Here is a 27,545-nt window from a genome sequence, read left to right as displayed (position 1 = left end):
CTGGCTTTCTCATTTGACCAAATTGTGTGATCCCAGGCCAATAGTTTATTTAGCATACCTCCTTGTTATTTGTTATCACACAAAAGAGCACCTTGAAATATGCAATCTCAGATGTACGCTGCACAAAGTCCTCTTGTGTTTGATTTATAAACTATAATGTTGATCGTGTATATTCTAGAATCGAGTCCACAAACAACATGCACAGGACAACTGACTTGACTCGTAGTTCACTAATGGCATTGTAGTCAAGGCAGGGGGCAGAATGTCTCTAACTCACCTAAAGAAATTGTCACCTTTAATAACTGCTTCTCAATGCAGTGATGTAATCTGATGTACTAAAGTGAAACACGTCTGTGTGCTACAGAAATACACTTTTTGGAATTTTGAAGAGACTTTATCATATGTATATATGACGTATGTTGCACGATTTACATTGCAAGCATTTTCAGTGCTCGGCTCGCGCATGCGCTCTTAGAGCCAAGTCAGACCCTAGGCTCAGCATTGTCTCAGTTCTACTCGTTCATTTGTTAACTTGGCCCCAATTAGTGAATTAACAAAGCTCCATTCTCCCCAACATACCTGTTATCTCCTGCCTCATTTAGAAGTGGAGGAAATGCTGTTTTTCCTATGGACAAGCCTACGCTGGCTCAGCCACAGGAAGCCCTTGACTGGTGCTACATCCACCACGGGTCGCCGGGTCACAGCAGCTAAAGCAGTGGTTAATTTGTAAAAAAATAAGTAATGGGGCTCTCGTCAAGAGGCAGCTTGCACCAGTCAATTTTTCCTGTTAGAGCTGCCCAAAATAAACAACTAACCATGAAAATTGGGAGAGGATGTAGCGTAATGGCCAGAGCTGCTGACTTTGGAGCTAGGGAACCAGTTTAGAGTCTTGGCTTGAGCTCAACATCCTGTGATTCTGGGCAAATCACTTAATCTCCCCGTAAATCAATGTGTCCTTAAATGGTGCTCATGAAAGTGCCGGTGTTGATGATTAAGTGCTGGTGCTGAGCACCGGAAACCACCGGCTCAAATTAAGCATGTTTAAGGTGGGGCTTCCGCTACTTATTTATCATGTCAAGGACTGCCATGCGATGCAAAAAGAAAGAAATGTCCCTAAGGCACAGGGAGAAAACTCCCTGGGAAGGGAAGGCTTTTTTGATAATCAGAAATAAACCCCAACTTTGGGGTTGTTTCTAAAAAAAACCCCAACAAATAGAAATGCAAAGTGCACCTCAAAATTGTGGGGGCTTGCTTCGAATAACATTTTGCGAAATGTGCTTCCGCCCCAATGGCTGACACAAAGTGATCTCTAGGCTGGACAGGTGGCTCTCCGCAAGCTGGGGGAGAGACCAAGCCTTCGCCGGCTAGGTGGCCATCTTCTAACACTAAATGATGCTCTAATTAACCCCTAATCTCTTGGCTGATACCATTAGGAAAATAGTAATAATTTAATGAGTTGAACAGCAAATGAGCTGCTCATGTGTGGGCCCAGATACATTTAGCAGATACAGTTCCCTCTAAAGTGCCTTTTCCACCCAAGAACCACCAGACCTCTTTGTCAATCTCTACCCAATAGGAGATTAAAGGGGAGTTTCCAGAAAACTAGACACTGTCCAGGTCTGGAGAATAGACTATTAGAACAGTGAAATAGTGTCCAGAAAACATACATTCTTTTAGCTTTTCCTAGGGTTTGATCACTTGCAATGTTGTGATTTCTTTGTGGCCTCCATAACAGGCCCCGTGCTTTGATTCCCCCCAAAAGACCAGTGCTTCTTGTGGGTGTAGCCGAAACATTTCAACTTCCTTGACTTACATCGAGCCGGTGGCGAGCCGTGGTTAGGTCCACCCCTTCGTTCAATTTCCGGAATTTCTCCAGGTGCTCTAGTCCCGCTTCTGCTTCCAGATCCGGGCTGTCAAGCCCCACCCCTTTCCGTTTGAGGGTCTGCAGGGAACGGAAACAAATCAGACTAAAGCAAGTGGAATGGTGATCTTTCCCCCAGAGAAACCTTCTACAACATTAGCATCCACCATACACATCTTAAAAAATGGGTGCAGCCAGTATAACATTTCCTGAAGTTCTCACATTATCTTAAGTCCTCCAAAAGCAATGCATTCTTTCAGTAATACATGTACAAAAATACTCTCTGTATAGAACTTAATATTGCTACGCAATGGCCTCCCAGGACCGGAAAACAAGCATCTTGGGGCCGGATTTGGGGTATCTCCCCTTATCAGCCAGGCTAGCTTGAATTCAGTGGCATATCGAGCACTGGACCCACGTCTGACATACCTTTCCCACTTAGGGTGACTATAGCAACACAAAAAGATGGACGGAATACGGAACATTGTCAAACATTCAACCCAGTCACAGATCTGATTAAAACCCTGGCTAGCCTGGCTGATGAGGGGTGATACCCCGAAACCTGCCCCAGGATACGGGCCATTGTGCCATACCTACAGTCCTATGCACATGGCCACTCCACCTGGCATCTTCTACATCCCTTCGCGGTGGGGTGGACTCTCGTTCTCAAACTATCTTTCCTGTGGTATCCCTTTTCTGTAGCAAACGTGACATTGCTCACAATATGTGAATGGTCATCACTATCCCTCGAGCTCTTCTCCTCGCTTTCGTCCTGCTGGGGAGAGGCTGGATCTAGATTCGGTATGAACTGGGCTTCTAGTTTCCCTGGCAATTGGGAGCCTCCTACCCTCGTTTGCTGCCTAGGTGTGCTCGCATGTTTTGGCTTTGGTTTTATTGGGGTGACCTTGGGGTAGCTTTTGGTGAGTGTGGAGGGGTTCCAACTTCAGGGTGCTCAAATCCCACTGTGGCTTCTTGTAGCTGGGGCCAAACTGAGGTGGCGTAGTGAGCAAAAGAACGATGGATTAAGCCAAGATCTCTTGACTGGGGGTAAGTAGTTGAAAAGTTTCAGCGCTCCGTCCATCATCTCCTTGTGTTTGCTTTGTTTGCCCTAAGTTGGCAGGGTATGCCCCGACATGTCCAGACATGGGTCCCTTGCTTAGTTTGCCATGGAGTCAAGCTAGCCTGGCTGATGAGGGGTGACGCCTCGTAACAGGTCCCAGGGTGCTTGTTTCCGGTCATGGTGGACCTGGCCTGGCAGTTCGGGCTGGACTGTTCTTATAGGAGCAGGGTCAAGACTGATTTGAATATGGCTGGGTCCAAACTGGGGTGGAATGGTGAGCAAAAATAAATGATGGATTAAACCCAGATATTTGTTACTGGGGTGAATGTTTGACAATGTTCAGCATTCCGTCCATCATCTTTTTGTGAACTTAATATTGTACACACACACAAAACAAAACTTGAGGTAACAACAGGGCCATGATGTAGCACAATCTTTAAAGTTTTGAGTGTATGTGAGTATACCTGTAAGTGATTTCAGTACGTGTGTTTATGCATGCCTTCATGCGTGTACATGAGCATACATGTTCCTGTGTGTGTTTACATTTCTGTGTTGTTGTCACCACCTGCATTTGCGTGCATGTATGAGCTTGTATATGTCTGTGTGGGTAGACTTTAGAACACATCCAGATGCATAGAGTGTAATATCTTATTTACCATCACTGTTTAGATTGGCACGGGGTCATGCCTCGTGACAGGCAGAGCCTTGGGTGGGTCATGATGTCCAGATCCTCCTTCAAAAATACCACTCTGCATATCTGCATATATGGGTCATGTCATGGCATTTGTTCCAGTGAAAACTAGGTTGCACAGTGCAGTAAAATCCCACAGAAGGTTTCCCCCCCCCCCGCGGTAAAGTTGTAATTTCATGGAATTGGACACTTAATGAATGTGTGGATGTGTATTTGGCCACGTTTATTGCCACTGCCATGGCATGAACAAATAAATAATGGAAGCGTGCACCAAAGCTTTTTAGATGTGAGCGGTTGTGTCAGAAAGATGTCCGGGGCCTCTTTGAATTCAGGATGATAAAAGAAATACCTAACATTGATATGTATAATTTGACTGAGAACTGCTTCCCTGTTATGCTCTAATCGGGGGTGGGCGAGGTCCAATTTACAGAACTTTCACCCACGGTGGCCAGCAGGGAAAGTTGCTGTGCTGCGTTGAGTGAAACGTAGAGAGCAGAAATGCTCCATATTTATAAAGATATGAAGCTTTTTAGCTCTGTCCTTGCTCTGGCACACTGTGTGCAACCTCGTGCCAATGCAGGCACCCGTGCATTGTGCTACAAGGCTTAACCTGCGTTACATCCAGGATATCTTGAGCACAAAAACAATCCTTAGAGGCATTGTCCTCTTTCTATGTGTGCCACAGACTGCAGCACATGTGGAAAGAGGAAATAAGTAGGAGAAATAAAGATTTGACTTCTTGTTAAGCCTCACTTGGGAAGGTGTAGCATTTTTACATGTTTTGACGCATTTCCAGGCATACAAGTCTTTGTAAATCTGGTACTGCGCCAAGATCCAGGTGTGGATGTGTGGGAACGCCCATCCTCCACCCATGGAACACTTCCCAAGTTGAAATGTAACGTAACGCAGCACAAGCAGCTGTCTTGTGTTACATTTCTTTACAAATCCAAGTAAAGCCCCTCAAATAAGGCCTTGTGTGGCTTTGTAAATATTACTGAAGCCTTTGCGTTGTCCTTGAGTTACCTTGTGTGACTTAAGAACAACACAAAAACTTCATAAATAAGCATGTCTTTGAGTGAAAACACATGTTCTTATGGCCAAAAGGAACCTGTTTTGCGTGTGAGTTACTGTAGATCACATTTCCTACCCAGAGCAGACAAATGCTGTTTTCGTCCATGTTATTGTCTTTTATAACCATTTGTTTTTATATCAGGACAGGTTTGCAGTCCCCAACCCACTACCTCCCTCCTTGCCTTTTTACCTGTACAGTAACCTGTTCCAAATTACCTGATCCCATATATCCTTTCCTACTGCACTAATATCTCCCCCCACTCCCACTTCCGACCGTCTGGTGGTATCCTTACAGTGCCACATTTCATTGTAAATCAGGGCGATTGCGTTGAGTTCAACGCGTCTTGGGTGTTGGTCACAGCGGGTACCATACCACATTCCTGATTGCGCATGCAGCATCATCCGACCGTACACCTACCTCCAGGATGTCCGAGTTGGTGCGGCTCTCGTGGGGCTCACTGTACTCTGTGTACTTGAGCAGCACTTTATCCATGTCGGTGCTGGCGTACTGGAAGAGCCGGCTGGTACTGTTGAAGATGATCAGCGCAATCTCACAGTCGCAGAGGACACTCAGCTCATACGCCTTCTTCATCAGCCCAAACTTTCTCTTGGTGAAGGTGACCTAAAAAAATAACACATCATGAAATCACCAGGAAGGGGCACACCTGGCCTGGAGCCTCACTCAATAATGACCCTAGGTAGAGGGGTGTCTGCCAGAGGGGTGACCGGGAATCCTGATTTTTGATAGTAAGAAGACACTGTGCCTCCTATAGCGTAACCGTGGTTGTCAAATGAACACAATTGTGTTGTGATAATTGGTCCTGAGGCAAGAAATTGCTGGTGGAAAAGAGGACACATTTGGTTCTCAGTAGAAGCAAAACAACCAAATATATTTAGGGTAACATATGACTATTTCTGTGTAATTATTCTTTCAGAGCAGTCCGATATGTGTGTGCGTATAGCGACCAGGTCTGTTCCCAATTGGGTTAGTCGTTTCTGGATTAAACGCTGCCAATCCATACAGTCATTCAAACCATATTTCATGGGATTCATTATGAAGATCCATTTTTGATATTTGGAGGGAGACATTCAGCTGAAACTCTCATCCCGATTGCTTAGGAAGATGCACTAATTAAATTCTATGTTATATCATCCTTGGTTTGTTGATTGTTTATCTGATACTATGCTCTGCAAATGGTTATACAATCTGTCTCAAATCCAGCTCCACTCCTCTCCACTCACCTTTGCATTAAATTAATTGAATACAAGTTCCTCCCGCTCCTTAAAACAACAACTGGAAGCACACCAGCTCTTAATAAACTTTGCGACCTTAGATTTGATGGGTTGAGGCTGCCTAAAGGTCCTTTTCAGGGCTCTGTCTGAGGAAACTATGGCTGAATGGTGGCCTTCTAGTCGTCAGTGGTTTGACTCTGAATGTCCTGTCCGTGGGCAAACTATTTGTAAATTTGATCACGCAGTGATTCCAAGGACTTTTAGATGATGCAGTTTTCCTTTATAGAATCAAAGATGAGCGGCAGTGGTGTGTCAAATTCAGCCCTTGAAGGCTAAAGCCAAGCCTGATTGTCGGAATAATCACTGGTGCATTTAATATTTAAATTCATGGTTGGTAAATTTGTCTAATGTGGATTCCTCTAGCTTTGTTGAGGCACTTAATGGATCCATGCTGGAGCCCGCCAGGTTTAGAACTTGACGTAGGACACAGCTCTCCTTGGTAAATAGCAGCTGATCGTCCCTTGGTCTTAAGCAGAGGTTGCATTTCAAGTTTGGACACTCTAGACTTATCAGAATTATCCTACTGCATGGTAATTCTAAAATGGACTGAGTGTATCACAGGGGGTGTGTAGTCACTTCTGAGGGAGTTTCCTTCCTAAAATGTAGGGAATCAGCGGACTCTGGCTTTCAATGTGTAGCGTAGAGCCTGGAACGCTCCTTTGGGGTGTACAACCAGGATATTAGCTTTTGAACTTCTTTTTCAATAAGTAGACAAAGTGCTTGAAAAATGATTTTCAAACTAATGATCTACAGCATTCCTGATAACTGAAGGGGCCATTTAGACATGTGAGTAAGTACCAATAAGAACTTAGATAAAAAAAATAGTTACAGAAGTTTTGTTTCTCCAAACTTAATAAAAATAAAATCATATTTTGTAAAGTTTAACTGGTATATATCACCTAAACTTTCAAACTTAGACCCTGGAAACAAGTATATGTATATTTTTTCAGAAAATGTCATGCATTTAAGACTATTTGTAATGTCATTCTTAAGTTACACCTGTTGGAAAGGGACATTTAGTAAATGAACCATATTGGTATGACCCAAGAACAGGATTAGATGTAATTTATGAGATTAAGTTATGTATAGTTTAGTATCTTGGGAAATCAATTTGTTTGACCCACCATGGCTGTCAGCTGCCATAAGTCTGATGGTGCAGTTTTCATTTTTATTTTATTTTTATATTGGGACTTTACATCTTATGGGACAGCTTGCTCGGTGATGAAGATTGTCCTCAGGAAACTTTTCAAAATTGGTTCAAATCTTTAATAGAATTGAAAAATTCAATAAGAGTGTCCCTTTTTTTCAATTGTCAGGATAAAATCTTGCAAGAATAGATTATGCAGGAAACAACTCAACAAATATTCAGTTTTAGCAGAAGAAGAGGCTTGCAATTTTTGTTTTCAGCAAAATTACTTTTCAAAATCTTTCTTGTAATCCTCCCTGACAGGTGAAATGTTGCAGCAGGGAGCAGCACTACTTTACCCTCTTAGGAGATTCCCAATGCTCAATTTGAGCCGGTGGTTTCCGGTGCTCGGCACTGGCACTTAATTGTCAATGCCGGTGTTTGTGACAGTCTGCCACAAGGTGGTGCTCTCTGGCTAATTTAGAGATGACCACAACAACAGTTAATTATTAATTTAAAATAAATGAAAATAACTATTTCCTGCTGCCTAAGCCATTCTTATTGCTTTGGGGGTCTGGAATAGTCCTAATTGTTACACGTGTAGGAGTGTGATGGTTACTAACTGTGTAACTGTGTTGTTACTATCATTGGCAGCATGGCGGGGGCAATGTGTGGTGCGAGCTGCAGTGGCCTCCTGACGGGAGCCCTGGCACTTATTTATTTATTTATTTACAAATTAAGCGCTGGAGATTGCTTGCATGAGGTCCTCTTACCTGGCGGTTGCGCTGGTCCAGAATTCGAGAAATCTGTATCTTTTTCCGCCCCATTTGGACGTCTTGTTTCAGATATCTTCTGAGAAAAGGGAAAGAAAGCCAGGGAGACAGAAAGAAAGAGATGCACACTTGTGGGGGGCATGAGCGATGGGCAGAGAGAGGGAATGAGAAAGTGGAAAGGAAATCTAAAATCTAAAGAAATCTAAAGAATGAGACTGAGGCAATAAAACGACCGGGAGGCAAGAGAGAACCAAACGAGACAGAGGTAGGTCAGAGAGGGGAAGAGAAAGGCATGGGGTGGGGAAAAGTGCAGAGAGAGAACCTGAGGCACAGAGAGACAAAGAGAGATAGATAAGGAGAGTGAGAGGAAATATGAGACAATGTTGTCACAGGATGTGACCGACAAGATCAGCAAACCGAGAAAGAGAGTGTAAGAGAGAGATGAACAGAGATGATAAAATAGACCTAGGCGTAAAAGGTATGAATTAATATGAGATCAAGAGGGGCAGAAAGGAGGAAATAAAGAGAGGGAAGGAAGGAGGGCGAGCGGGAGAGACAAAGAATGGGAGACAAAAAGAGAACAGAATGGGAGAGAGAGAGAAGGGAGACAGCGAGAGTAAAAGGAAAGAGAATGAGGGATGGAGAAAATAAGGTGTGAAGGGAGTGGAGGATGAGAAAGGCGGAGGTGATAGAGAGAGAGGAAGGAAGAGGTGCGCAGAAGATAATGAATAAAGGGGAAGCGGGAACATTAGAAAGAAAGAGGGTCAGAAAGAAGAGGACAAAGAAGAAAATGAAATGAGACGTTTTAAACACAGTGAGGTCTTCACATCAAGGCATTTTGGAGTGTCTCAAAGGGTGTTCCTGAAGTACACTTTTACATACTCCTGTAGCATTCTTTTAAACACTCCTACATACTTCTGTATGCACTCTTGCTTACTCCTATAGTACTCTGATGTACTCTTACATACTCCTGTAGTGCACTTTTACATATTCATACATACTTCTGTAGGTCTCTCTTATGCACTCTTACATGCCTTTTTGTAATGACCGTAAAACGGTTAAAACCGGTTTTAACTGGGAAAACTCTGGAACATCCGTTTACATTGAGTAGGAATAGATAGGATGCGCCTTGTTGACCTATACTAGCAGGGGGTCTTGGGTTGCATCTCGAAGGCAGGTTAGAGTCCATAAAGAGTACTCCTGTATACTACTGCCAATACCCCTGTATGCTACTACCCATACACCTGTATGCTACTGCCCATACTCCTGCATACTACTACCCATACCTCTGTATACTACTGCCCATACTTCTGTATACTACTGCCCATACTTCTGTATACTACTGCCCATACTTCTGTATACTACTGCCCAGACTGCTGTATACTACTGCCCAAACTCCTATACACTACTGCCCATACCTCTGTATACTACTTCAAATACCCCTGTATGCTACTGCCCACATTCCTGTATACTACTTCCCCTACCCCTGTATGCTACTGCCCATACTCATGTATACTACTGCCCATACCCCTGTATACTACTGCCCATACCCCTGTATACTACTACCCATGCCCCTGTATACTACTGCCCATTCCCCTGTATACTACTGCCCCATCTCATGTATTCTACTGCCCATGCCCCTGTATACTACTACACATGCCCCTGTACACTACTGCCCCTACCCCTGTATACTACTGCCCTACCCCTGTATGGTACTACCCATGCCCCTGAATACTTATGCCCATTCCCCTGTATACTACTACCCCTACTCATGTATACTACTGCCCGTACTCATGTATACTACTGCCCATGCCCCTGTATACTACTACCCATGCCCCTGTATACTACTGCCGATTCCCCTGTATACTACTGCCCATGCCCTTGTGTACTACTGCCCCTACTCATGTATACTACTGCCCATGCTCCTGTATACTACTGCCCTACCCCTGTATGCTACTACCCATGCCCCTGTGCACTACTGTCCCACCCCTGTATACTACTGCCCATGCCCCTGTATACTACTACCCATGCCCCTGTATACTAGTGCCCATTCCCCTGTATACTACTGCCCATTCCCCTGTATACTACTGCCCTACTCATGTATACTACTGCCCTACCCCTGTATGCTACTACCCATGCCCCTGAATACTACTGCCCATTCCCCTGTATACTACTACGCCTACTCATGTATACTACTACCCCTACTCATGTATACTACTGCCCCTACTCATGTATACGACTGCCCATGCCCCTGTATACTACTACCCATGCCCTGTATACCACTGCCCATTCCCCTGTATACTACTGCCCATTCCCCTGTATACTACTGCCCTACTCATGTATACTACTGCACTACCCCTGTATGCTACTACCCATGCCCCTGTATACTACTGCCCCTACCCCTGTATACTACAGTGCATACCCCTGTATACCACTGCCTATACCTCTGTATACTACAGTGCATACCCCTGTATACCACTGCCTATACCCCTGTATACTACAGTGTATACTCCTGTATTCTACTGCCTATACCCCTGTATACTACAGTGAATACCCCTGTATACCACTGCCTATACGCCTGTATACTACAGTGCATACTCCTGTATTCTTCTACCTATACCCCTGTATACTACAGTGCATACTCCTGTATACCACTGCCTATACCCCTGTATACTACAGTGCATACCCCTGTATTCTACTGTCCATAGTCATTGAGGGTCTTTGTGACTCAGTGTTATCGACTTCCATATGGAGACGCTTCGCGTGTGCACGGAGGTGCAGCGTTGTACAGTGGGAGTACATGCAGTGGAGAGGGAGGACGGATGTCCTGACACTAGGAGGAAGTAGCAGGAAGGCGGGGCTCCGACAGTCACACTGCACGATGGGATGATGCAGTGCAGAGGCCCGAACCGTGCACACTTCCAACAGCGGAGACTGGTGCCAGCCGCTATCCCCCTTTATGTGCTGCAGAACCCCGCACACCTGGAAAGAGGAAACAACGAGCAGAAATAAATACATTTCTCCTCGTTACGCCTCATTTGGGAAGGCGAACATTTTGACGCTATCCCAGGTTTACGGGATTTAGTAAATCTGGGATCGCATCAAAATCCATGTGTGGAGCATGGGACCGCCCATGCTCCACACATGCAGCGTCTTCTCAACGCAAGTAACACAAGGTAGCAATTTGTGCTGCTCTGGATTTACTAATCCACGCAGAGCCAGGCACGGCGACTTTGCGTGGGTTACTAAATCCCACTGAAGGGCTTGTGTTGTCTTGCGTCAACTTGCGTGAAGGAAGGGCAACGCAAGGCCTTTGTAAATATGGGCGTGGGAGTCCTGCACATTGTACACTTCCTGCTGCAGAGACTGGGTGCCTTACACACTGCAACATGCAGTGATGTCACCCGTGGGAGTCCTGCACATTGTACACTTCCTGCTGTAGAGACCGGGTGCCTTACTCACTGCGACATGCAGTGATGTCACCCGTGGGAGTCCTGCACATTGTACACTTCCTGCTGCAGAGACCGGGTGCCTTACTCACTGCGACATGCACTGTTGCAGCCTGCGAAGGCCCTGCACATTGTACTCTTCATGCATCTCAGAGACTGGGTGCCTTACTCACTGTGACATGCAGTGATGTCACCCGTGGGAGTCCTGCACATTGTACACTTCCTGCTGCAGAGACTGGGTGCCTTACTCACTGCGACATGCAGTGATGTCACCCGTGGGAGTCCTGCACATTGTACACTTCATGCATCTCAGAGACTGGGTGCCTTACACACTGCGACATGCAGTGATGTCACCCGTGGGAGTCCTGCACATTGTACACTTCCTGCTGCAGAGACTGGGTGCCTTACTCACTTCAACATGCAGTGATGTCACCCGTGAGAGTACCGCACATTGTACACTTCCTGCTGCAGAGACTGGGTGCCTTACTCACTGCGACATGCAGTGATGTCACCCGTGGGAGTCCTGCACATTGTACACTTCCTGCTGCAGAGACTGGGTGCCTTACTCACTGCGACATGCAGTGATGTCACCCGTGTGAGTCCTGCACATTGTACACTTCCTGCTGCAGAGACTGGGTACCTTACTCACTGCGACATGCAGTGATGTCACCCGTGGGAGTCCTGCACATTGTACACTTCCTGCTGCAGAGACTTGGTGCCTTACACACTGCAACATGCAGTGATGCAACCCGTGGGAGTCCTGCACATAATACACTTCCTGCTGCAGAGACTGGGTGCCTTACTCACCTCAACATGCAGTGATGTCATCAGTGGGAGTCCTGCACATTGTACACTTCATACATCTCAGAGACTGGGTGCCTTACTCACTGCGACATGCAGTGATGTCACCCGTGGGAGTCCTGCACATTGTACACTTCCTGCTGCAGAGACTGGGTGCCTTACTCACTGTGACATGCAGTGATGTCACCCGTGGGAGTCCTGCACATTGTACACTTCCTGCTGCAGAGACTGGGTGCCTTACTCACTGTGACATGCAGTGATGTCACCCGTGGGAGTCCTGCACATTGTACACTTCCTGCTGCAGAGACTGGGTGCCTTACTCACTGCGACATGCAGTGATGTCACCCGTGGGAGTCCTGCACATTGTACACTTCCTGCTGCAGAGACTGGGTGCCTTACTCACTGTGACATGCAGTGCTGTCACCCGTGAGAGTCCTGCACATTGTACACTTCCTGCTGCAGAGACTGGGTGCCTTACACACTGCAACATGCAGTGATGCAACCCGTGGGAGTCCTGCACATTGTACACTTCCTGCTGTAGAGACTGGGTGCCTTACTCATTGTGACATTGTCAAGAATTCCTGTCATGCGAGGGGAGGAAAACGGTAACCAGCGAAAACGGACTACATCTCCCAGGATGCTTAGCGGTTGAGAGGTTATGTAAACAGGAGAGCTGTTACATAACTCAAGGAAAACACGCCCTTATGTAAACAGGAGAGCTGTTACATAACTCAAGGAAAACACGCCCTTATGTAAACAGGAGAGCCGTTACATAACTCAAGGAAAACACGCCCTTATGTAAACAGGAGAGCTGTTACATAACTCAAGGAAAACACGCCCTTATGTAAACAGGAGAGCTGTTACATAACTCAAGGAAAACACGCCCTATAAAGGGAGGAACCGGGAGGTACAACGCTGTCGGATATTGTGTTTACACCGACGTACCTGCTTAGTGAAGAGCAGTGTTCCGGAGTGGTGCTCCAGTAAGGCAAGAACGGAGGTAGGTCGAGTCGTTACTCCCTGGGCCGTGTCTTGCCCCATCGTCACCTGTGAAGGACCCGGAAGCTCTACCGGATAACCATTGAGCTTCGCTTTTTGACTCGGCAGTGGCGCTTTTGCTGGTTGGAGTCGTAACTCCCAGCCCGACCAGAGATACAGGGACAGCCAGCTGTAACGCACACCAGGAGGTGTTTGCCGCGTTACAGACTCGGAAGTCCACAGGATCGATCGAGCGGCTGCTCTCGGTTCAGTCTTCTTTGCTTGTGATTGGGGTATCGGTGACGCATCACCAGGAGGTGACTCCGCGTCCCGGTGCAGTCTGAGGAAGAGGTTGAGCGGCTGCTCCCTTCAGGTAGAGACCCCGGCTGGGTGTTTCCCTGACTCCTCGATTCTCCCCAACACTCTTCGTGCCCCTCACAGCCTACCGATCCGATTGGCATTGTCGGCCATTTCATTTCTGCCCTCTGTTGGCATACGCCGGGATCGGCGTATATGCAGAGGACGGCTAGGACCATCCGTGCTGTGGGCTGGTAACGTACTTAGCCTGGAGGATTCCAGTGACTATAACCTTTGTTTATTCCTTGTATTATTTTTGCCTTCATTAAAATAACTAAACCTTCACAAGTGGTTGCGTTCTCATTATCGTGTCTGTTAAACGATCCTGAGACGTTCAGGGCGTTACAAAATATCCGACCTTAATAACACTAACTGTCTCCCGGTCGATAACAGACATGGCAACACTTGATGATGTGCTGGCTGCTTTAGCGACCGTGCAAGTTGAAGTGGCTGCCTCTAGGCAAGAAACAGCCGATGTAAAAGCCAGACTGGATGCTATCCAATTGGACCCGCTCACGCCCAGCACCTCCCTCACGAACCAGACCCCTGCGGTAGTAGTGGAAATGCCGGTAGCCGTCCCCTTGGCAACACCAGAGAGGTACAGTGGGGATCCTAACACAGTGCAGGTATTCCTCACACAAGTGGCGCTACATTTATCGTGCAAACCAAGGGCGTTCCCCACGAGTCAGGCTCGTGTGGCTTTCCTTATATCCTATTTGGCTGGAAATGCGGCACAATGGGCCGTACCTCTGGTGAGCAGGGACGACCCCATCTTATGTGATTGGGGTGCTTTTCGCGAGGAATTCCTGAAAGTCTTCGACAGAAGGGCTGACTCGTACACGGCGGACCGTGAAATGCTTGAGTTGAGACAGGGATCCAACGACCTGGTGCAGTATCTCAACGCGTTCCGAAGGCTGGTTGCGGAAACCAAGTGGCCTGTTGCTAAACAGACGGCGCTCTTCCATCACGGGCTGTGCGATGAGCTCAAGGACGCCGTGGCTCATATTGACCCACAACCCAAGACATGTGAGGGCCTTATCAACCTGGTATTACGGCTGGAACATAGGCTAAGTGAAAGAAAGGGGGATCATGGGAGAAAAGGAAACTCCCTTCCATCCTATGTGACAGTGGGAAGTCCTGAAACTTCCACCGCATCCAAGGGAGAACCCATGGACATCGGCGCAATACGAGTGAGCCTCACAGCCACGGAGAAAGAGTCACGCCGTAAACAAGGATTGTGCCTATATTATGGCAAAAAAGGCCACTACGTACGTGAATGCCCTGCCAAACCGAAGACGTCACGTTATCGGGCCAACCGGTCGGTAACAGCCGTGGTGGACGTACCGGCGGAAAACTAGAGGACTCCCAGACCAAAGAAGGGGCATCTCGGAGTCACTCATCCATCCCTTCACTTTCCAACTCGGTCACTAAGGGACAACGACACCTGTTTCTCACGGTGCACGTGGGAGTGCATGACCAGTGGATACCCGTTGTGGCCATGGTGGATTCAGGGGCCACTGGCATGTTTATGGACCACAACGAGGCATGCAGGCTAGGGCTAGTGCTTCTTCCCAAAGCTGTACCCGAAGACGTCTATGCTGTAGACGGAAGGCGATTGGTGACGGGGCCCATCGGGCAGCACACGGGGGTCCTTCCGATGAGATGTGGGAGGAACCATTTGGAACAAATCGATTTTAACATCATCCGAGCGCCCCAATATGGCGTCATATTGGGATTGCCGTGGCTACAGAAACACAACCCCTCTGTGGATTGGCCAACACATCGCATCGAACTGACGTCACCGTATTGCATCCTGCATTGTGGAATAAGAAAGGAATCCCTTGACGCAGATGAGAGCGGGAGTCAGGCGGTGGCTACAGCGGCAGAAAAAGATGTGTCTCTCCCCCAGGCTTATCACAGTTTTGAGGATGTATTTGATGAGGTGAAGGCGGAAGTGCTACCACCACATAGACAGTTTGACTGCCAGATCGACCTGGTGCCAGGGGCCAGCGTTCCCAGCGGCAGGCTGTATGCCCTGACGGAGCCTGAAAATGTGCATCTCCGGGGGTACCTGGATAAACTCCTCAAGCTAGGATTCATCCGCCCGTCCAAGTCTCCGGCCGCCTCGCCACTCTTCTTCATCCCGAAGGCTAATGGGGAGCTGAGAGCCTGTGTGGACTTTAGGGCATTGAATGCGATAACCGTAAAGAATCGGTACCCCTTGCCTCTCATCAGTGTACTTCTGGAACAGGTCAAGAAAGCTCGTATCTACACCAAGTTGGATTTGAAAGGGGCATACCATCTGGTGCGCATGAGGGACGGAGACGAGTGGAAGACCGCCTTTAAGACCAGGTTCGGCCTTTTTGAGTACCTCGTCATGACGTTCGGTCTGTGCAACGCCCCGGCAGCCTTTCAGTACTTTTTGAATGAGGTATTCAGAGAGGAGTTGGATATCTACGTGGTCGTATATATCGACGACATCCTCATCTATTCGTCCAGTGTGGAGGAGCACGTACACCACGTCAAAACTGTGCTCCAAAAGCTGAGGGAAAACATGCTGTTTTGTAAACTCAGCAAGTGTGACTTCCACGTCACATCCGTGGAATTCCTCGGAGTGATGCTGAGTCCAGAGGGACAGGAGATGGCAGAACGAAAGATCAAGGCGGTGAAAGAATGGCCGGTGCCCCAAAGCGTGAAGGACGTCCAAAGTTTCATTGGCTTCGCCAACTTTTACAGGCGGTTTATAGATGGATTTTCAGGATTGGTGGCCCCAATCACACAGCTACTGAGGAAGTCCAAGGAGTTTGTCTGGTCCCCTGAAGCGAACAAAGCCTTTGAGGCCCTGAAAAGCGCCTTTGGTAAGGCGCCGGTGTTGGCTCACCCCGATCCGGATCTCCCCTACGTGGTGGAAGCGGACGCATCGGATGTGGCGCTGGGGGCTATCTTGTCCCAACGCAACCACGACACAGGGGTGCTTCATCCCGTTGCGTACATGTCCCGCAAACTCAACGACGCCGAACGCAACTACCATATTGCGGAGAAGGAGCTTCTCGCAATCAAGGACGCCTTCACCGAATGGAGGCATTGGTTGATGGGGGCAAGACATGTGGTATCAGTGTACACGGACCATCGGAACCTACAGTTCATGACGGCCACAAGACACCTTTCTCCCAGACAGCTGCGGTGGATGATCTTCTTTGCGGGGTTCAACTTCCGCATCACATATCGGCCGGGGACGGAAAACCGGAAGGCGGACGCCCTGTCCCGTCAATCTGCAGTTAAGGAACCATTGCCTGCGACCGAGCATTCCATCATTTCCCCGAGGATGGTATTGGGGGTTATCCAACCGGATACTTTCCTGAGGGGAATAAAGAGAGGGATCAGGTCATTCGCATGGCGGAGGTGGCTCCTCAGTCACAGAGAATGGCAGCTGAAGGACGGGATACCCCTGAAGGGTAGGTGCCTATTGATACCCACGCCTAGGCTAAGGAAACAAGCATTCATCTGGTGCCATGACTCTCCATGCGCAGGTCATTTGGGCTTTGAAAAAACGGTGGCTAGCATGGGACGGCATTTCTGGTGGCCAACCATGAGAGTGGATGTCAGGAGGTGGGGACAGGAGTGTCCTACGTGTGCTACCATGAAGGCCGACCATGGCCGAACCCAAGGGCTCTTACATCCACTTCCGACCCCGGATAGACCATGGGATAGCATATCACTGGACTTCGTGGTGGGCCTACCGGTAGACCAGGGGATGACGGCAATACTGGTGGTGGTGGATTACTTGACGAAAATGGGGCACTTCATCCCCTGCAAGAGAGTCCCTACGGCCGGGGAATTGGCGTCACTACTCCTAAAGAATGTGGTACGACTGCATGGATTACCTGGGGTGATCGTGTCGGACCGGGGGTCGCAGTTTACTGCGCAATTCTGGAAGACTTGGTGCACTGCGCTGCATGTTAAGACCGCCCTCTCCACCAGCTACCACCCTCAAACGGACGGCCAAACCGAGCGCCTGAACCAAACGCTCAAACAGTATCTGCGATGTTTTGTGGACCAGGGCAGGGAAGAATGGGTCGACTTGCTATGGGTTGCAGAGATAGCTTATAACAACGCCACTCACAGCTCCACACAGGCATCTCCATTCTATAGCAACTATGGCCAACATCCCAGGTTCTTGCCATTTCTACATCCGTTCAGAGAGGACAGGATTCCCGCCACAGCGGACAGGGTGGCACACATAAAAGACACGTTGATGCGCTCAAGGGCTGTCCTAAAAGAGGCCAAGAGAAGATACAAGGCTGCGGCAGACAGGAAGAGAAGGCCCGGGCCACTGTACCGCACTGGAGACTACGTCTGGATATCCACAAGAAACATGAGGTTTCGAAAGAACAGTGTGTTCCATCCCAAGTACATGGGCCCCTATCGAATTACCAAGTGTATGGGTCCCGTGAACGTGAAGGTGTGCTTGCCCCAGTCATTGCGGATACACCCTGTCTTTCATGTATCATTGCTCAAACCAGCGCCCTCCAAGCCGTCTGGGACACCTAGGCCGGTAGGCGTGGAGTCGGAGGTGGAGTATGAAGTGTCAGGCATACGGGCGTCCAAATGGCGCAGGGGGAAGCTGTGGTACCTGGTTGCATGGAAAGGCTATGGCCCGGAGGAGCAGTCATGGGAACCGGCTGAAGGGGTTCATGCTCCGCGCTTGGTCTCCTTGTTCCATCGGCGTTTTCCTGCCAGCGCTGGACCCGTGGGGAGCCGCTGAGAGGGAGGATGTACTGTCAAGAATTCCTGTCATGCGAGGGGAGGAAAACGGTAACCAGCGAAAACGGACTACATCTCCCAGGATGCTTAGCGGTTGAGAGGTTATGTAAACAGGAGAGCTGTTACATAACTCAAGGAAAACACGCCCTTATGTAAACAGGAGAGCTGTTACATAACTCAAGGAAAACACGCCCTTATGTAAACAGGAGAGCTGTTACATAACTCAAGGAAAACACGCCCTTATGTAAACAGGAGAGCTGTTACATAACTCAAGGAAAACACGCCCTATAAAGGGAGGAACCGGGAGGTACAACGCTGTCGGATATTGTGTTTACACCGACGTACCTGCTTAGTGAAGAGCAGTGTTCCGGAGTGGTGCTCCAGTAAGGCAAGAACGGAGGTAGGTCGAGTCGTTACTCCCTGGGCCGTGTCTTGCCCCATCGTCACCTGTGAAGGACCCGGAAGCTCTACTGGATAACCATTGAGCTTCGCTTTTTGACTCGGCTGAGTCAAAGCGCAGTGGCGCTTTTGCTGGTTGGAGTCGTAACTCCCAGCCCGACCAGAGATACAGGGACTGCCAGCTGTAACGCACACCAGGAGGGGTTTGCCGCGTTACAGACTCGGAAGTCCACAGGATCGATCGAGCGGCTGCTCTCGGTTCAGTCTTCTTTGCTTGTGATTGGGGTATCGGTGACGCATCACCAGGAGGTGACTCCGCGTCCCGGTGCAGTCTGAGGAAGAGGTTGAGCGGCTGCTCCCTTCAGGTAGAGACCCCGGCTGGGTGTTTCCCTGACTCCTCGATTCTCCCCAACACTCTTCGTGCCCCTCACAGCCTACCGATTGGCATTGTCGGCCATTTCATTTCTGCCCTCTGTTGGCATACGCCGGGATCGGCGTATATGCAGAGGACGGCTAGGACCATCCGTGCTGTGGGCTGGTAACGTACTTAGCCTGGAGGATTCCAGTGACTATAACCTTTGTTTATTCCTTGTATTATTTTTGCCTTCATTAAAATAACTAAACCTTCACAAGTGGTTGCGTTCTCATTATCGTGTCTGTTAAACTATCCTGAGACGTTCCGGGCGTTACAGACATGCAGTGATGTCACCCGTGGGAGTCCTGCACATTGTACACTTCCTGCTGCAGAGACTGGGTGCCTTACTCACTGCGACATGCAGTGATGTCACCCGTGGGCGTCCTGCACATTGTACACTTCATACATCTCAGAGACTGGGTGCCTTACTCACTGCGACATGCAGTGATGTCACCCGTGGGAGTCCTGCACATTGTACACTTCCTGCTGCAGAGACTGGGTACCTTACTCACTGCGACATGCAGTGATGTCACCCGTGGGAGTCCTGCACATAGTACACTTCATACATCTCAGAGACTGGGTGCCTTACTCACTGCGACATGCAGTGATGTCACCCGTGGGAGTCCTGCACATTGTACACTTCCTGCTGCAGAGACTGGGTGCCTTACTCACTGCGACATGCAGTGATGTCACCCGTGGGCATCCTGCACATTGTACACTTCATACATCTCAGAGACTGTGTGCCTTACTCACTGCGACATGCAGTGATGTCACCCGTGGGAGTCCTGCACATTGTACACTTCCTGCTGCAGAGACTGGGTACCTTACTCACTGCGACATGCAGTGATGTCACCCGTGGGAGTCCTGCACATTGTACACTTCATACATCTCAGAGACTGGGTGCCTTACTCACTGCGACATGCAGTGATGTCACCCGTGGGAGTCCTGCACATTGTACACTTCCTGCTGCAGAGACTGGGTGCCTTACTCACTGTGACATGCAGTGATGTCACCCGTGGGAGTCCTGCACATTGTACACTTCCTGCTGCAGAGACTGGGTGCCTTACTCACTGCGACATGCAGTGATGTCACCCGTGGGAGTCCTGCACATTGTACACTTCCTGCTGCAGAGACTGGGTGCCTTACACACTGCGACATGCAGTGATGTCACCCGTTGGAGTCCTGCACATTGTACACTTCCTGCTGCAGAGACTGGGTGCCTTACACACTGCAACATGCAGTGATGCAACCCGTGGGAGTCCTGCACATAATACACTTCCTGCTGCAGAGACTGGGTGCCTTACTCACTTCAACATGCAGTGATGTCACCCGTGGGAGTCCTGCACATTGTACACTTCATACATCTCAGAGACTGGGTGCCTTACTCACTGCGACATGCAGTGATGTCACCCGTGGGAGTCCTGCACATTGTACACTTCCTGCTGCAGAGACTGGGTGCCTTACTCACTGTGACATGCAGTGATGTCACCCGTGGGAGTCCTGCACATTGTACACTTCCTGCTGCAGAGACTGGGTGCCTTACTCACTGCGACATGCAGTGATGTCACCCGTGGGAGTCCTGCACATTGTACACTTCCTGCTGCAGAGACTGGGTGCCTTACTCACTGTGACATGCAGTGATGTCACCCGTGAGAGTCCTGCACATTGTACACTTCCTGCTGCAGAGACTGGGTGCCTTACACACTGCAACATGCAGTGATGCAACCCGTGGGAGTCCTGCACATTGTACACTTCCTGCTGTAGAGACTGGGTGCCTTACTCACTGCGACATGCAGTGATATCACCCGTGGGAGTCCTGCACATTGTACACTTCCTGCTGCAGAGACTGGGTGCCTTACTCACTGCGACATGCAGTGATGTCACCCGTGGGCGTCCTGCACATTGTACACTTCATACATCTCAGAGACTGGGTGCCTTACTCACTGCGACATGCAGTGATGTCACCCGTGGGAGTCCTGCACATTGTACACTTCCTGCTGCAGAGACTGGGTACCTTACTCACTGCGACATGCAGTGATGTCACCCGTGGGAGTCCTGCACATTGTACACTTCATACATCTCAGAGACTGGGTGCCTTACTCACTGCGACATGCAGTGATGTCACCCGTGGGAGTCCTGCACATTGTACACTTCCTGCTGCAGAGACTGTGTGCCTTACTCACTGTGACATGCAGTGATGTCACCCGTGGGAGTCCTGCACATTGTACACTTCCTGCTGCAGAGACTGGGTGCCTTACTCACTGCGATATGCAGTGATGTCACCCGTGGGAATCCTGCACATTGTACACTTCCTGCTGCAGAGACTGGGTGCCTTACTCACTGCGACATGCAGTGATGTCACCCGTGAGAGTCCTGCACATTGTACACTTCCTGCTGCAGAGACTGGGTGCCTTACTCACTGTGACATGCAGTGATGTCACCCGTGGGAGTCCTGCACATTGTACACTTCCTGCTGCAGAGACTGGGTGCCTTACACACTGCAACATGCAGTGATGCAAACCGTGGGAGTCCTGCACATTGTACACTTCCTGCTGCAGAGACTGGGTGCCTTACACACTGCAACATGCAGTGATGCAACCCGTGGGAGTCCTGCACATTGTACACTTCCTGCTGCAGAGACTGGGTGCCTTACACACTGCAACATGCAGTGATGCAACCCGTGGGAGTCCTGCACATTGTACACTTCCTGTTGCAGAGACTGGGTGCCTTACTCACTGCGACATGCAGTGATGTCACCCGTGGGAGTCCTGCACATTGTACACTTCATACATCTCTGAGACTGGGTGCCTTACTCACTGCGACATGCAGTGATGTCACCCGTGGGAGTCCTGCACATTGTACACTTCCTGCTGCAGAGACTGGGTGCCTTACTCACTGCGATATGCAGTGATGTCACCCATGGGAATCCTGCACATTGTACACTTCCTGCTGCAGAGACTGGGTGCCTTACTCACTGCGACATGCAGTGATGTCACCCGTGGGAGTCCTGCACATTGTACACTTCCTGCTGCAGAGACTGGGTGCCTTACTCACTGTGACATGCAGTGATGCCACCCGTGGGAGTCCTGCACATTGTACACTTCCTGCTGCAGAGACTGGGTGCCTTACACACTGCAACATGCAGTGATGCAACCCGTGGGAGTCCTGCACATTGTACACTTCCTGCTGCAGAGACTGGGTGCCTTACACACTGCAACATGCAGTGATGTCACCCGTGGGAGTCCTGCACATTGTACACTTCCTGCTGCAGAGACTGGGTGCCTTACTCACTTCAACATGCAGTGATGTCACCCGTGGGAGTCATGCACATTGTACACTTCCTGCTGCAGAGACTGGGTACCTTACTCACTGCGACATGCAGTAATGTCACCCGTGGGAGTCCTGCACATTGTACACTTCACACATCTCAGAGACTGGGTGCCTTACTCACTGCGACATGCAGTGATGTCACCCGTGGGAGTCCTGCACATTGTGCACTTCCTGCTGCAGAGACTGGGTGCCTTACTCACTGTGACATGCAGTGATGTCACCCGTGGGAGTCCTGCACATTGTACACTTCCTGCTGCAGAGACTGGGTGCCTTACTCACTGCGATATGCAGTGATGTCACCCGTGGGAATCCTGCACATTGTACACTTCCTGCTGCAGAGACTGGGTGCCTTACTCACTGCGACATGCAGTGATGTCACCCGTGGGAGTCCTGCACATTGTACACTTCCTGCTGCAGAGACTGGGTGCCTTACTCACTGTGACATGCAGTGATGTCACCCGTGGGAGTCCTGCACATTGTACACTTCCTGCTGCAGAGATTGGGTGCCTTACACACTGCAACATGCAGTGATGCAACCCGTGGGAGTCCTGCACATTGTACACTTCCTGCTGCAGAGACTGGGTGCCTTACTCACTGCGACATGCAGTGATGTCACCCGTGGGAGTCCTGCACATTGTACACTTCCTGCTGCAGAGACTGGGTGCCTTACTCACTGTGACATGCAGTGATGTCACCCGTGGGAATCCTGCACATTGTACACTTCCTGCTGCAGAGACTGGGTGCCTTACTCACTGTGACATGCAGTGATGTCACCCGTGGGAGTCCTGCACATTGTACACTTCCTGCTGCAGAGACTGGGTGCCTTACTCACTGTGACATGCAGTGATGTCACCCGTGGGAGTCCTGCACATTGTACACTTCATGCATCTCAGAGACTGGGTGCCTTATTAATTGTGACATGCAGTGATGTCACCCGTGGGAGTCCTGCACATTGTACACTTCATGCATTTCAGAGACTGGGTGCCTTACTCACTGAGACATGCAGTGATGTCACCCGTGGGAGTCCTGCACATAATACACTTCATGCTGCAGAGACTGGGTACCTTACTCACTACGGTATGCAGTGATGTCACCCGTGGGAGTCCTGCACATTGTACACTTCCTGCTGCAGAGATTGGGTGCCTTACACACTGCAACATGCAGTGATGCAACCCGTGGGAGTCCTGCACATTGTACACTTCCTGCTGCAGAGACTGGGTGCCTTACTCACTGCGACATGCAGTGATGTCACCCGTGGGAGTCCTGCACATTGTACACTTCCTGCTGCAGAGACTGGGTGCCTTACTCACTGTGACATGCAGTGATGTCACCCGTGGGAATCCTGCACATTGTACACTTCCTGCTGCAGAGACTGGGTGCCTTACTCACTGTGACATGCAGTGATGTCACCCGTGGGAGTCCTGCACATTGTACACTTCATGCATCTCAGAGACTGGGTGCCTTATTAATTGTGACATGCAGTGATGTCACCCGTGGGAGTCCTGCACATTGTACACTTCATGCATTTCAGAGACTGGGTGCCTTACTCACTGAGACATGCAGTGATGTCACCCGTGGGAGTCCTGCACATAATACACTTCATGCTGCAGAGACTGGGTACCTTACTCACTTCAACATGCAGTGATGTCACCCGTGGGAGTCCTGCACATTGTACACTTCATACATCTCAGAGACTGGGCGCCTTACTCACTGCGACATGCAGTGATGTCACCCGTGGGAGTCCTGCACATTGTACACTTCCTGCTGCAGAGACTGGGTGCCTTACTCACTGTGACATGCAGTGATGTCACCCGTGGGAATCCTGCACATTGTACACTTCCTGCTGCAGAGACTGGGTGCCTTACTCACTGTGACATGCAGTGATGTCACCCGTGGGAGTCCTGCACATTGTACACTTCATGCATCTCAGAGACTGGGTGCCTTATTAATTGTGACATGCAGTGATGTCACCCGTGGGAGTCCTGCACATTGTACACTTCATGCATTTCAGAGACTGGGTGTCTTACTCACTGAGACATGCCGTGATGTCACCCGTGGGAGTCCTGCACATTGTACACTTCCTGCTGCAGAGACTGGGTGCCTTACTCACTGCGACATGCAGTGATGTCACCCGTGGGAGTCCTGCACATTGTACACTTCATGCATTTCAGAGACTGGGTGCCTTACTCACTGAGACATGCAGTGATGTCACCCGTGGGAGTCCTGCACATAATACACTTCATGCTGCAGAGACTGGGTGCCTTACTCACTGCGACATGCAGTGATGTCACCCGTGAGAGTCCTGCACATTGTACACTTCATGCTGCAGAGACTGGGTGCCTTACTCACTGCGACATGCAGTGATGTCACCTGTGGGAGTCCTGCACATTGTACACTTCCTGCTGTAGAGACTGGGTGCCTTACTCATTGCGACATGCAGTGATGTCACCCGTGAGAGTACCGCACATTGTACACTTCATGCTGCAGAGACTGGGTGCCTTACTCACTGCGACATGCAGTGATGTCACCCGTGGGAGTCCTGCACATTGTACACTTCCTGCTGCAGAGACTGGGTGCCTTACTCACTGCGACATGCAGTGATGTCACCCGTGGGAGTCCTGCACATTGTACACTTCCTGCATCTCAGAGACTGGGTGCCTTACACTCTTATAACGGCGCAGCATGGGGGCATTCAGCACAGGACTGGTGAGGGGTGGGTCACGGTAGGCAATATTGGTTGTACCTCTCAACTGTGCACAGGGAGGTGTAGGAAACGGGGCTTTTGTTGCAGTTACCCTCCCACTTTTTGCCCCCTTTTTAGCTCCTAGGTGCTGATTTTAGACTCTGACAGTGCACGGGGCCTGCTCACCAGGCCTCAGCGCCATCGCTCCTTCCCCAAAACAAGCTGTTGCCTTATTGTGCTGTGATTGGCCAGGAACTTTAGCGCCCCTGTACGTTCCTGGTAAATGGTACCACAGATACCGAGCGCATGAGTGCTACAGAGAGTCACAAAGGGCAGTAAGGAACCCACACACACATTCCACACAGACTGGCATTGCAGGCTGCGCGACATGGCGAAAACCCTCTGAGAAAACATGACATGACCCGCTCCTGTGTGTCACGCCAAAGTCACTGCATGTAATATAATGTCACCCCCACAGCGGGCCTTGAGCCCTAAGGCAGGGTGATTTATATTTTATGTGAGGACATATCTGCATGAGCAGATATGCCCCGGTGATGTCGAGTTATTTTACTAGACATTGCAAGTGATCAAGGAAGCCATCTAAAGGCATGTACTGGGCACTGGTCAAACCAAGTGTCCGACCTACATAATGGCTTCACTGAAACATATGGTGTTTGGTATCAAACACCTGGTATTGATAAACCCACACTGGCTGCAGTGATGGATTTATTAATACACGCACCCAGAGGGTTCCTTAGGTGTTCCTTAGGGGTACCCCGTGAAACGTACCAGCCCTCGAGTGTGCTGGCTGACCAGTCCAGTCTGCACCGCAGACGAGTTTCTGGCCTCTAAGGGTGAGAGTCCAGAGAAAGTGGTCATAATGGGGCGTAGTTACCCCAGGGGTAAGTAGCCTAATGTAATCAGATTCCTGCCGACCTCAGAATAAGAAGGGCTAAAGCAACAGGAGTGAACCCATGGACCAAGCTGAGATCTGGGTGAAGTGGCTGGAGACAGTCCATTGCAAAAACAACAGTTGGTGGACAGAATGCAGAACAATGACCTACATTCACCTCAATACAGAAATCTGGGCCTGAATCCATCGTTTTTTTGCTCACCATGCCGTTCCAGTTTGAACCCAGCCATATGCAAATCAGTCTTGACTCTGTGCCTCATGGGTACAGTCCAGCCCGAACTGCCAAGCCAGGTCCTCCCTGGACTGGAAACAAGCATCCTAGGACCGGTTTCGGGTTTTCAGCCCTCATCAGTCAGGATAGCCTGACTCCAGTGGTATGGGGAGCATAGGACCCATGTCTGGGCATACCCGTCCCACTCGGGGTAACAAATGCAAAAACAACAGTTGATGGACAGAATGCATAACAATGTCATACATTCACCTCAGTACAGAGATCTGGGCCTGAATCCATAGTTTTTTTGCTCACCGTGCCATTCCAGTTTGAACCCAGCCATAATTGTGTGTCTTTTGGAGACAGTCAATGGCACCCGACGGTAACCTGCGGATCGGGGCTCCGACCCAGGTTTCCAGCTAGAGCCTTGCCTACACCCTGGCCCACTACGAACACTTATCACTATGCTCCCTCATCTCACGGTCTACTTTAACTTCGGGTAAGCCCGCCACCCCCCACCTTGCGCTCGGCTGACGCGCTTGCTTTCCGCTCTTGATTGCCACACTTGCATTTTGCCACTGACCCGGCTCCTCCTTGTTTAGGGGTCGCTTGTGAGAGCAATCACCCCTCTCCCATTGAGACCCAACGGGCTCCAACACACCTTGGACTGCCATATCCTGCTTGATCAACTCTCACCGATTCCTCGCAGCCCTTTCCCTCACACCCTTGGTGCCATCTCCGTTGGTCACAAGCCTCGCTTGTCCACCTACACTTTCCTCCTCATCCCTGATACCTACATCTCACCATGCCCAGCACCCTTCATTTGGTAACCTAGTCCTAATGAGGATCCTAATCTACATAGATCGAAACGTCGTCGACATCCCTGCATAACTTGTGGCGCAATATACTCCAGGCAAACACAAGGAGATGATGGAAGGAGCGCTGAGACTTTTCAGACACTCACCCCCAGTCACAGATCTGGGTTGAATCCATCATTGCTCTTTAGCTCACTTCGCCACCTCAGTTCAGACACAGCTATATGCAAATCAGTCTAGACCCTGTGCCGCATGGGAACAGTCCAGCCCAAACTGCCAAACCATGTCTTCCTTGGACTGGAAACCAGCATCCTGGGGCCAGTTTCTGGATAACAGCCCTCATCAGTCAGGCTAGATTGAATCCAGTGGCAAGGTGAGCAAGGGACCCACGTCTGGGCATGCCCTGCCAACTTAGGGCGAACAAAGCAAACACAAGGAGATGATGGACGGAGCGCTGAAACTTTTCAGACACTCACCCCCAGTCACAGATCTGGGTTGAATCCATCATCATTCTTTAGCTCACTTCGCCACCTCAGTTTAGACACAGCTATATGC

The 27,545-nt window shown here is 49.6% G+C and overlaps 1 protein-coding gene across 3 annotated transcripts in view; it reads right to left on the bottom strand.

The window, feature by feature from the left end:
* MEF2B (myocyte enhancer factor 2B) overlaps nucleotides 1–27,545 on the bottom strand; it is a 101,417-nt gene that overhangs the window by 20,582 nt on the left and 53,290 nt on the right. For 2 of the 3 annotated variants that reach the window (XM_085638257.1, XM_085638259.1), the window contains exons 2-4: nucleotides 7,876–8,340; nucleotides 5,102–5,305; nucleotides 1,814–1,942 (exon numbers count right to left, since the gene is read on the bottom strand). In XM_085638257.1, the coding sequence (XP_085494383.1) occupies nucleotides 1,814–1,942; nucleotides 5,102–5,305; nucleotides 7,876–7,929 (387 nt within the window). In that variant the 5' untranslated portion in view covers nucleotides 7,930–8,340. The remainder of the gene's footprint in view (nucleotides 1–1,813; nucleotides 1,943–5,101; nucleotides 5,306–7,875; nucleotides 8,341–27,545) is intronic. The other variant, XM_085638258.1, reaches the window with a different exon arrangement.

Source organism: Triturus cristatus, chromosome 12 (genome assembly GCF_964204655.1).
Source record: "Triturus cristatus chromosome 12, aTriCri1.1, whole genome shotgun sequence".
In the NCBI taxonomy this organism is placed as follows: Eukaryota; Metazoa; Chordata; class Amphibia; order Caudata; family Salamandridae; genus Triturus; species Triturus cristatus.
Note: the sequence above shows the minus strand (reverse complement) of the source record. Positions and strands in the feature narration are given on the sequence as shown.